General features: G+C 33.1%; 1 protein-coding gene across 2 annotated transcripts in view; it reads left to right on the forward strand.

Moving 5' to 3' along the window:
* Positions 1-12,939, forward strand: part of LOC145937245 (uncharacterized) — a 56,155-nt gene that overhangs the window by 30,172 nt on the left and 13,044 nt on the right. Inside the window, exon 2 of one of the 2 annotated variants that reach the window (XR_014425525.1) lies at positions 1,433-3,169. Coding sequence is in view for 1 of the 2 variants with exons in the window: in XM_083040182.1 (XP_082896308.1) it covers positions 1,483-2,835 (1,353 nt within the window). In the remaining variant the exon portion in view is untranslated. Of the gene's footprint in view, positions 1-1,432; positions 8,945-12,939 lie in introns of those variants that run through there. The other variant, XM_083040182.1, reaches the window with a different exon arrangement.

Raw genomic sequence — 12,939 nt, forward strand, 5'->3', positions numbered from 1 at the left:
ATATCATGTTTAAATAAATCAGACATATATAAGTATTTTATAGTTTGTACATTTTGTCAATAATTATACATATATCCACCATTTGATAGACTGTAGAATGCTAATTTTCTTTTGATATGGCAAAGTACATATACATTCGAATCGAAATATAATATGTATAATTGCAATATGATTCGTACTAAATTTATATATAATAAACAAGAGTACAAATAAAAACTTTGTTTTCAATAGAATTAACTATACAAATATAAATATTGATGTAACATATTACATTTTTTTAAATAATACCTTAATAACCTTATACATTATCGAATTTATTTCGACAGTGATTATTCACATATGTATAAAAAGGTACAATAGTTTCTTTATTTAAAAAATTGAATATATTCAGATACTTTATATACACAATATTTTTCGTTATAATTTAAATTATTTTAAATTTTGATAGAATCTTATATTTTAATATTTATGTATTAATAGATGTTGTCAAGAAGATATGATACGCAAACATTAGAAATTATTTAAATTTAAAATAGTAGATATGTTATTAATTTTTTAAATCTTAAAGTTAATTTCATCGTAAATAAAATCTTATATGAACAAATTTTATTCTATATATTTTCAATTTACTTTATTATAGAAAATCATTATGTTCCCGGTGGTATCAACCAACGTTACAAAACACATTCTGTATATACAGGCTGTCTCATTTTAAATAATTACTATTTTTTTTAAAAAGCTTCTATTGAAAAATGTTTCAAACAAAAGTTGTAGGATTTCAAGGGGGATGTTTTGTCGTAAGCATAGTTTTATTTCAGGTAGAGGCATTTTTGAGATTTTGAAATTAATACTTTTCTAAAAAGAGCCATCATAATTTTTTTATATAAATCGATTCCTCGTAATATTGGGCATAAAAAATTGTTAGAGTGGAATAGTCGAAAAATGAATGGTTTACAAGATGTTTTATGTTTCATTCTGACATATTTTGATAAAAAATATATAATATCTCATAATATACTCTATATATTTTTTGATAATCTTACTTTAATAATTTTCTGCATAGAATAACGAGATAAATCAATTAGTATAAGAAATACATACCCTTGTGATTAAAAAAAATTTGCAATGTGCAACTGCATACATCGTTTTTAAAAAGCTGTATGTTTTTCTTACATCAGTTGATTTTTCTAATTATTCTATGCAAGAAATTATTAAGATAAGGGTATCGAAAAATAAGTATATTACGAGATATTTCATATTTTTTGTCAAAATTGTATCAAAATGAATATCATAAAATATCTTGTAAACTTTATCTTTCTATTTCATTCTATTTTTTTCTTTTTTAGATATGCATAGAATGCATTACCATAATCTAAGATAAAATTTCCTCGAAACTTTGTTAATCATAAATGCGTAATATTCTATGTTCCAGATCATCCCTAGCGAAGAGCAGGAGCAAGACCGAGTGACAGAGGCAGTGTGATGAGTGGATACCTCGGTAGCATCATCCTGCCCCCGTTGCTGCACGACCCGAAGTATCCTCCAGCCATGCGGGAAAAAGACTCGAGTCCACGAAAGATGCCGGGCCATATAAGCCCAAAGCAAGCCAGTATTTATCCCCTGAGCGTCCGCGTGCCGGAAGTCGAGGAATTGCCGTACGACCTCAGTCATGGTCACGGCCATGGCCTATCGAGCCCGACGAATCAGCAACAGCCACATATGAGTCCCGCCGCCAGACCACCCCAACCGCATCATCAGGACGATCTCGACTGCGAGCCGCTCGATCTCCGCGTCGATCACAAAAAGGAACGACTCAGAGACGAGAATCAGAATGAGATCGAGGTGTTAAATCAGAACAGTCTGAGCAGCGGTCTGCCCTATCACACGGTGCTCTTCCCCCAGCATCATGCGGTACACCCGCTGGTCCTGGAAGCGATGTACAGGTCGCATCATCACAGCTCGCCAGTGCCCGATCTGCCAAAGATCCAGGTCAGAGCGTTGCCTACGATGGTACCTCTGCCATCCAACAGATTCTCGTCGTCCACCACCCCCTCTTCGCAACCTACGGCAAGAACTGTCAGTCCTATTGGCGGTCAACATCATCAGCAGCAGCATCAACAACAGAGTCATACCACGCAGCAGCAGCAACAACAGCAGCATCAACAGCAGCAGCAACAACCGCAACAGCAAAGCTCAAGTCTGCCACCTTATTCGATCATGCAAACCGGTCAAAAGGGCAAAGACAGATATCAATGCAAATTTTGCGGCAAAGTCTTCCCGAGGTCGGCGAATTTAACGAGACACTTGAGAACGCACACGGGCGAACAGCCATACAAGTGTAAATACTGCGAGAGGAGTTTCAGCATCTCGAGCAATCTCCAGCGTCACGTCAGGAATATTCACAACAAGGAGAAACCTTTCAAGTGTCCGCTCTGCGAGAGATGCTTCGGCCAGCAGACCAATCTGGACCGGCATCTGAAGAAGCACGATGCGGATGGGCCTACAATACTGGACGATGTCAGATCGAGGTACCACGGTCAGCTTCCCAGGGCCGACGATTCCTACTTCGAGGAGATCCGCAATTTCATGGGAAAGATCACCTCGCAACGACAGGCCATACCGTACATCTCCGGTCTACTGGGCCACGCCACCGAAGACTTCAGGAACGACAAGCAGCAACTCCAGCTGGAGGAAAAACGGGGTGATTCATCATACTTCAGCGACCGGGACAACCTCAGTTCGAGGTCTAGTAGCACGGCCAGCAGGCCAGAGAGTGTACAAGAGGAACAGAGGGAGGCAAACTCGCCGCCACTCTCACCCGGCAATAATACCTGAGTCCTGGTGATCACGTTAACCGTTACCAACTGCGACTAGGTCACAGTTAAGAGATGTGTCGATTCGCGGTTACAAGTTCAAGAACAAGAAAAAATTTGAGCCGTTGGAATAGCGAAAAACTTGGGGAAAGTCAGAAGAGCAAAAGTTTCCGGAAAAGTTAAACTTCCAGTCATTTGTTTCCACTAGGAACTGCTACATCTTCGCGGTGAAATTTCTCTAGATTAATTCAAAACTGCAGTACGCAAAATAAATCATTCTACATAAAAATTCTTGCGAGCCGAGTGATACGAAGATGGAATTGGAAGAGAAACAAGAGAGCGATCTGTTCATGAAGGTAAATCTTTATTTGAAAAATTGGCGATGAATCTTTTGCTCAAAATGGTAAACACATCAGTTTTCTATGATAATAGGTTTTGATAATTATAAATTTTTTAAGTACAGTTGAAAAATTTGGACATACATGGTCTGGCTATAAAGTTTTAGGACTACCTCTACTAAATATAAAAAAGTCATACTTTTATATATAATATCATCATTTATTTTTCAATATACATATATTCCTTCTAACTTCACACAGAACTTGGCGCGCTCCTCCAGCTTGTATAAGGCGTTCTGGAAGTCCGGAACTGGGACTCTGTTTGTCTTGTAAAACGTTGCTTTGAATCTGCTTCACATTAGTCAAATCAGCTTTCTTTTAATTTTAATTTAAGTTAGGAGAAAAGAAAATAGCTAGAATCAAATCAAGAAAGGAAGAGCGATGATAAAGCATAGTCAGACCTTTTTTTCATTATTTCCGACTTTCTCTCTGCTCTCACAAAATCAAGCATGCCAACGAAAAACGTTTGAACAATTTAGAGAAGCAACGCCATACGCCTTTTTTATCATTTTATTTGTTTCTGTAACAGTTTTACCCAATTTTACACAGAAAAAACATGATCGGATACCGTTGCGTAATAGACACTTCCATGACGAGATAAAACAAATACGTCATATAAAACAGGTTCGAACATGAACTGCACTAAATCAATATATTGATAACACTTAGAAGCGTAGTTGAAGATTAGTACAAGAGATTTCAAGTGGCGAAAATTAAGTGGTGCTGTTTAGGCATGTTTTATAAAATTAATCCTAAAACTTTATAGCCAGACCGTATAGATTTACATTCTGCTAAAAGAAAAATTAGAATGTGGTGCCTTAAAAAACATGTGCCTAACTTGTAGGACTATAGTTGCCTAATTATAGTCCTCGATCCTAAAGAATATACAGTTCAACATGCGGATCGATATAAAGAGCCTTAATAAAAAGCCTTAAAGTTAGATAAATGAATAATTAAAATTACACTAAATAATATCGTACTATAAGTAATTTTAGACTTAAACGCGTGTTTGAGCGAGTCAGAAGTCACATAGAGAGATAGGTGAAGTAATCCCTAGCAAAGCAGTTTGTGAAGATGAAAAATATAGAGAAAATATCTAATGAATTTCCAATTAGAAGAGGAAAAGTATGAATATATTTTTGATTCATAAAATTTGGTACTTAAATTTCTTACAAATTATTACATCTTGAATTTTTTATATGCATTATATTTTATATTAGAAATTATTGTTAATTGACATCTCACTTTTTTCTGTATAATCATATTTTCTTCTCTCTATTTTTCAAGTTTAATATTAATTATTATTAATTAAGGAGCATTTTTTATTTGTCGCTGCATGATTCTGCCAAATTATAGAATCGTCCCAACGGAATGACATATCTAAAATCATTTCGTTTATATACTCTCTTGCAATCTCTCCCTCTCTTTCTCTCTCTTTCTCTATTTATTTATCAAGAATCATATTGCACACGAATTAATTACTATTTTATACAAATTGCCATGATATTATCTTATTATTAATCTTGCACTGATATCTGACAAAAATGTGAATTATGTCAGCTGGTCAGTATTATTCGCAAATGGCAAGGGAATTCCAAAGGAAAAAACGACATTGTTCTTAATCCACGTTAAACCACGCCCGTTAAATTACGACGGCATAATGCCATGACTAATTTGCAAAGAAGAAAGGATAGCGCGGGAAAAAAAGCGCCGGCGCTGTAATTAAGGCCGCTTGCAATCCTTTCGATCGTCCCTACACTTTTCCACCTTTCACGATGCATTCCTCCCGCGCGACAAGATTCTGTAGTTCAAAGTTACAAAAGTCCGTACTTTGTAATACGGCGATTTTATCCGAAATATATAAGTGCGTGCGAGACTACACTGAAAAAATTGTATTCTCATTTCAAGAATTTCCCATTTATTTTTAAAATACTCTTAAAAATTTTTAAATAGGTGCCACAAGGCCTTCTCTTATCTTAAAAGGGGAATCCCCTAAGATTAATATGAGATATTCCTATTTTATAAAAATGTAGATTTTAAAAAATCTATTTTTACATTAAACAACTACACAACAAAAAATACATTATTTTACAGCATACACGCAAAGAAAAACCATAAAAAAGCATAGATATAGTACATATAGACCAAACATGAAACACGAGATCTAGGATCTTCTAAACGATTAAATTATGTTAACAATTAGGTTATATATTAAAAATTAGATTACACATTACTTACTCGTGAACACTTTTCTTAAGTCATTCAGGTCTTTTTTTTCAAACCATTTATTAACACACACTTCATCCATTCTTCTAATAACCATTCAGTGGTTCAAATAGAACCATTCAGTGACAATGTGATTACGGATATTTCGATTTATGGATATCAAAGTGGTCGCACACCAAAGAGATTGAGAGATTTTGACGGACGAAAAAATTAATACTAGAAAAAGGCCTGCAAAAAGCACCGTTCGATTTTATAACTTGAAAGTAAATTTCAGTATTCGAGTAATCGAGTCTACAAACGTAATCCGCGAAGCGCGAATCATCAGATCCCCGATAATTTTGCCGAGAAGGCCGATAATAAAATAGCATTTATAAATATCAAATGGGCGGATCTTGCCGCGAGGTAGGAAAACGGAATTGTAGGAAAGAGCACGGAAAGAGAGTTCGTCGCACTCTCTGCGTATCTCAAATCATTAAGTTTCCAATCGGGGAAGCAATAATAATATCGCAGATATATCGCCGCAAAATGAAATCCGGATGAGCACAACTTTCTTTGACTTGTTGGAATATTTAGAATAATACAGGTTCATAAAAAATTAATGGAACTTTCATAAACGCATATATAGGTTTATTTAAACCCGAATTAGTCAAATTACAAAATATAGTTAAAACTTGTTAAATTATAAAAGATCAATAATAATCAATAATTATATGTATATAATTGCGAAACGTTACTGTTTTTGAAAAAACGAAAAAGAGCTCTAAAGGAAGCTTTTTCTCTCGACATAAAATCTCAAAAGGAGGAGAAGTCGCGATATTATATTTCTCTATCAAGCCGAAGCACATTAAAAAAAGAGAGAATTAATTATTATTAAATAACGCGAAATTGTCCACGAGATCTACATCGTAAACTTAACTTCATGATACTCTAGATCGTAATCAGTATCCCGTATCGCAGGCTCTCATGCGGCCTTTTGAATTAATCCTGTCGCTCGGAAATTAAAATAAAAGAATACGAACGACGAGATTTATCGATATTAATTTTCGCGTTATTTAACGCGCTCGTTTCCCTAATTGCATATTAATCCTGAAAGAAAATTACGGGAGAAGATATATCAGACGCGTAATGGTAGTGGGAATGTTATTTCCGCTCCCGACCCCTGAGGTTAGGTTAGGTTAGGTTAGGTTAGGTTATTTTAGGTTATTTTCATCAGAAGAAGAATGTCGCAGGTCACAATGTGCTACAATCCATAATTTTCGAGATATTAATTTTTAAAAATAGTAATAACAGCAATACTTTTGCCATAATAATTAATGGTGCTATATGTACATTTAAGAAAGAATATATTTAGTGAAATAATTTAGTAGTATGGATGTGTGTATTATAAAGTGAAAACGTGAACGAGGGAGAAGCTTCTCCCCCTGCATCTCCACCCCAAAAAAATTCTAACTAATCCCATTTCTCATTCTAACCTAAACCCACCCCGAAAAAATTCTAACCTAATCCCATTTCCTATTCTAACCTAAACCCATTTCTGATTAAATTAAAATTAGATTTGTTTTATATTAAAAAATTGATGAAAAATCTCTTGCCAAAAATTTCGAAATTTCAATATAAAAAAAAATTAAAATTTTAAAACATTGATACTCTAATACTACTAATCATAGCACATCGTAATTTGTAACATTCTTTTTCTCAGCAAAAATCTATCAAACACATTTATTAAATTGAAGAGAAGCCGGAAATAACATTCTTCCCCGCGTGTAATATCTGATCACATTTTTTCTTCTTTTGTTCGCATTTATTTCACGGAATATACACAATCTGTTCTATTCGATGGACGTTCATAGAAACTCCGTTTCCAGAACGCGCCCGGAAATGATATCCGAGCAAAAACTACAGCGAATAGGTAATATCACTCCGAACGAACGGTGCGAAATCTCACGAGGTTCCCATCGAAGGGGATCTCCCTGCGCGGAAACCGTTTGCGATGAAGAAAGCGGTGTCTCGATCGAAACCGACATAGAATATCTGCAGCGTGGAAAAGCCGCGTGCTTCCTGCCGGTGATGATCGGCAAGAAGAAGAAGAGGCGAGTATATAAACGAGAGAAGTGCCTGGGTGAACGGGCAATCCCCACACGCGCGGATGATGATATATCCCTCCCCCCTCTCTCCGTTTCCTGCGGACGATCATTGAAGACCTTAACGCGAAACGATGTAATCGTCTTCCGCTCCTTAAGTCAGACGCAAATTTATCGGCACTTTCTAGCGAGCATATATTTGGTTCTGGCATCGTAGGTGCAAATTCCCTCAAAGGGATCTCTATTGACCCCTAAGATTAACCCGAACAAGTCGACTTGCGGTAGCGGGAACGTAATGCAAAGGTCAAGGGCGCTTAAGAAGAGTCAAGGAGAGTAAGGGAATGATTACAAATTTGTTCCTTTACTCTAATTGCTTCATGTGAAGTAAATCTCGGAATTTTATTAGGATCCCATATGTTTATAAGGATACATTTTATATATCCAAAGTATTATAAAGAGAATATGTAGGCAAGATCTTTCGTGCGTACAAATATTTTATATACAAATTCAGGTAGGAAAGGGTCAGACCCAGAAATTAGACGCAACAAACTTGTTTTTTGAGATCTTCTTTATTTAATTTGAACGAAAAATTCATGTGTCTTGATTCACACATCTTCGTCTTACGTCTTTGGTAAGTCTTCTATAAATCCCACATCCGTTAAGAGATGACGAGAGTAATCAGAGATTAACAATCGTGAAAGTTGAAGGAAATGATGTAAAATTTTTCGATGGGAAATTGAGTGAAAGATGAATAAAGAGGGGACTCACCAAAGCGATTGAAGACGAGATGAAGAACAAGGTGCGAAAAAACGTATTCATCATGACGTCAACGATATACAAAGCAGTACTGACGGTTGTAAAATAGGTCATATATAATTGAACCATCAGCACGCATATATGGTGGAGAAGCACGCAAGTGGGGGGAAAATATTTTACATGCTTCAGGACTTCATATAATATACATATAGATCATTGAATACGCGAGAATCTTGCTGTGGAGAATTGATACAGGCGTATGCAAATTCCGCGAAATTATAGTGCTAAATTAGCAGGTTTATGACTTAAGTAGCGGTGGATGGATGTATTTCGACGCCTTAGGATCATCGTTGCGTGGTGTTTGTTATTAATTCGCGAGCACTCGCATCTCGATTTTGCTTTTTTCTGTTTTTTACTTAAGTATATCTTCTAATCTATATTGACAGTATTTATTCTTTTATATCTTATTCCATATATTTTCTTTAGTGTTCCTTCGTATAATATGGAAAAAACGACGTGAACGTGCTTATTCCTAATTTGAAACGTTTGTAACAAGTTTAAATAACTGTAATTACGTTAATTTTTTCCGTTTCACTACGAACATCATATTTCTCTATAGTTATAATACAAAAAATTCACAAATATGAAGCATATATTTTCTTATAAAATATTGAATTTCTGAGTTTATGGAAGATTCGATTAAAGTAACTCAAAAGGAACGCAAATATATATGTCTGTGAATCAGAATAATTCATAAACAAAAAGATTGAGTAAAGAATTGAATAAATAAATAATTGTTTATACTTGAGAATGTAAATACTTATTGTTAGTAATAATGTATGTTGCAAATAATAATCGTAAAATTTTATAATTGTATATTAAAAAATTGAACTGATTTAGAAATATAAAATCAATAATTAAAATTTATATTAATGTTATCTCGTTTTAATATTTTATTATAAAAATCGTACATAATTTGAAAAAATATTTGTTGTTGTTTACACAATTTTACACAATATTACACAATTTTATTAATGATTTATAGAGATATTTATTTCAAATATTTGGGTTGTTATTTATTTTATCTATTTTTATTTTTTTAATTTTACATCATCAAATTATATTTTTATTTTATTATAATAATGATTTTATTATACATGGATATGTTCTTTACATATTTATATTAGCAAAGCAAAATGTACATAAATATATAACAGTATATATAAATTTAAAACAGAAACTATCTTCTTTATCAAAGATATATTTACATGTATTTTATCTTATTTTCATTTAGAATGATTTCGAAATTATTTGAGCGAAACACCGCTTATACGACAATTTCCGGTGAAAATCGCACGTTGCGATCGTTTTCTCGTGCGAATTTCTTGTATCTATCCCCGATTATTGAGTAGTTGTAAAGTGGCATCTCGAACGGAAATATTTATACAATTGCAGGGATTATACTTTCGTCTCTGAAATAATCCTGCGACACGCGAAACCACTATTACTAGCGTGCTCTCGGTTTTCTCGGAATTCTCTATGAAACGCGGTTGAAAATCTCGACTGTGGCGAGTTTTTAAAAAACCGGCTAATCGCTTTCCGGCTCCGATCCGACTTCAAGCGCGAGTTCACCGCGCTTTCTATAGATATCGCCGACCAGAGATGTGCAAAATGAGTGTCCAAATCCATTTGAAATAGAAAATGTTAAATAATTGGAACCATTGAAAATGCAAAATGCTTTTTAGACATCCATTTAAAATAGGAAATGGAAAATATGCATTTTCAAAATGGTTCTTTTTAAATAAAAATACATTTTTTTCTATATTTACATTTTTATATTTATTTATATTTAAATTCTTTTTTTATTATTTATATATTAAAGGGGATAACAACAATCTAAAAACAAACTACAAATTATACTATGATATATCATTTATTCTTGTGCACATTAATTAATTAGTAAACAAAAAGGGAATTAATATTACAATTGAAAGCTCAATTACCAGTAAATCATTTTGAAATAAATAAATACATGAAATATCTAGATTCCTAAATCACTATTTATATTTCTTACTATTATCAAAAATTGATTTATACACATTAAACATTATCATATGTTGATTATAAAAAATAATTGCGTATATTGTTTATATACAGACATTCAGTTATTCTTTTAAAGTGACATTTTAATAGCAATGTTCTTTAAAAGTAAAACGTTCTTTCAGAAAAATAAGTTTTTTAAAGAGAAAATTCCCCACTTTCTTTCTACAAGGTTTCATAATTAGATTCAGTGATGCTAAAATGAGAACATAATATCATTGCATTATGCATACATATATATTATTGATATCTCGATTAATTTTTGCAAGAAAAATGCATCTTAAATAGAAAATAGGTATAACAAAAACCATTAAAATGGAAATGTAAAATAGTTTTTGAAAAACTATATTTTAAATGCAAAATATAAAATAGACATTTTTTATATTTTGTATTTTCATTTTTAATGCATCTATTTCAAATAATACACATTTCTGCCGAGGCGGAAAACAAACAGCGCAAGTGACTAGAAGCGTTATCTTGAGTGAATTCAATTAATTACACAATCGCTGTATATCTGATATAAACACCGTTTATCCATTTCGACGCGATATCCATTCAGAAATAAAGTCGTCATATATAGAGATAAAAATATTATAGATATAGATGACGCGGAAGTTGATGAAATAGAAATCTGCAGATATCGCGATATTCTAATTTTGTAATACAATCTGCATAAAATTAATATATATACTATTTATATACTACTCTTATAAAAAGAAAATTCAGATTCTAACGGGAATCTTCTTAAAAAAATCGTGGATTTCGATTGGAGAATCTAAAAAGATTCAGATCAGATATATGTGATATGCGATTCTAAATGAGAAACCCTATTTGTTTTCAGCAGGTTGACTACTTGATTTTTTTATTTCCCCCCATAATGCTTTCTCAATTTCTATCTCACAATTTAAAATACTTTGCCTAGATAAATATTCGGTTCAATCATATTTTTGTTGATATTTTTGTTGAAGCTCCGAATAAATCAAATAAAGTTGAAAATTTAGTTAAATATTTTGAATTCTTCATAGAGATAGAGAATCAAATTTTAATATAATAAGAACAGATACTATATGTATATTCTTTATCTTACGATTAGTGGCCGCGCTTTACAGACTTTATATCTACTCTGAGAAATTTTAAGAAATTTGAAAAAATTACAGGTAGAAATTTAAAAAGAGAGAAAATTGGTAGCGGTAAACAAAAAAACTAATAAATTTTTATTTTTTATTCTATTGAGAATTTTTAATTGCTGATATATAAAAATGGAATTTGTTATAATAATTCCAGCAAAGAATGAAGGAGTATTTTACTTAATTTAACTTAATTTAACTTGCTAAAAAAATATACAAATTTCTCTTTTTGTTTCAATTCTAGATCAAAAATTTGTATTTAAAATAAAAATAAAATTTTTTATCATCGATATCATTAATATATCGAGTACCATATGTTCAGTATTCATCTTTTATCACAACTCTTTTATTCACAATCCGTCATAAATAGACTTAATTAATTTCAAGACGATATCGCCCATTTCGATTATGACAGTATAATCTCTCCTATCGCGGGTGCACTTACCGTGAAATCATTAAATAGTCGCTTCCGGTACGATATCGGGTGCAAATTTATTGGCACTTTCTAAGATCGCGCGGAAATGGTTACGCAGGTGCAAGTCCGACCTTGATTAATCCGCTCAGTGATTCGTAACATCGTTAACAAGGTGCTGTCTAAGTTAGGTATATACGAGAACGATGCACAACGAGAGATGGCTCAAGACGAAGAGTTTTCCACGCCCTTTTCGTTTTATCGCGCGAGGAGCGCAAAGAACGCACACTTTCTAGGATGCAAACGCACGGAAAGATAGATCCTTGCGTGCGATAAAAGCTGACAATGACTCGTAAACCGCAACATTTTAACGGAACGCTTCCCCGAAGCAATTCACTTTTGTACCGACTTATATAGAAAGCAGAGATGTACAAAATGCGTGTCCTAACCTAATCTAATCCATTTCATATAGAAAATGGAAAATAGGCATATATTTTTTAAATGGTTTATTAAATTAAATTGATTTTTATAAATATTTATATTTTTATATTTATTTATGTATTTAAATTATTATTTTTTATAATTTATATTTCTTGTTATTATTTCTTATACTTAAATTTTTATTTCTTTTAATATAAACTTGAATTACAAAAATTGAATTACATATACATGTGAAATTAAAAAAATATTTGCCTATTTACTATTTGTAGAGATATTCAGTTATTCTTTTAAAATGACACTTCACAAATTTCTATATGCTGTTTCCAAAACTCATACTCATCTTCGTATTTTCCATCTTCTCCACTGCGCTTAACGCACTCTCATCAATAAACCTTGTGTCGAATTCCTCATTTTACTCTTATTATTGGCGTTTCGTAACATGGCCTTGCGCAGTGACTAAGCTCGCACGATGCAGATCTCGGATGAAGTCTTGATGGCGCGCGGGATTCTGTTTTTCTCTTTCACACGCGCGCGCGCGCACCTCGGATCGGACCTCTCTTGCGTTACACTTTTACCACGCCCCGA

Source organism: Prenolepis imparis, unplaced genomic scaffold, assembly GCF_030444845.1.
Source record: "Prenolepis imparis isolate NDT839.2.m4 unplaced genomic scaffold, iyPreImpa1.0 SCAF_6, whole genome shotgun sequence".
Taxonomy (NCBI): domain Eukaryota; kingdom Metazoa; phylum Arthropoda; class Insecta; order Hymenoptera; family Formicidae; genus Prenolepis; species Prenolepis imparis.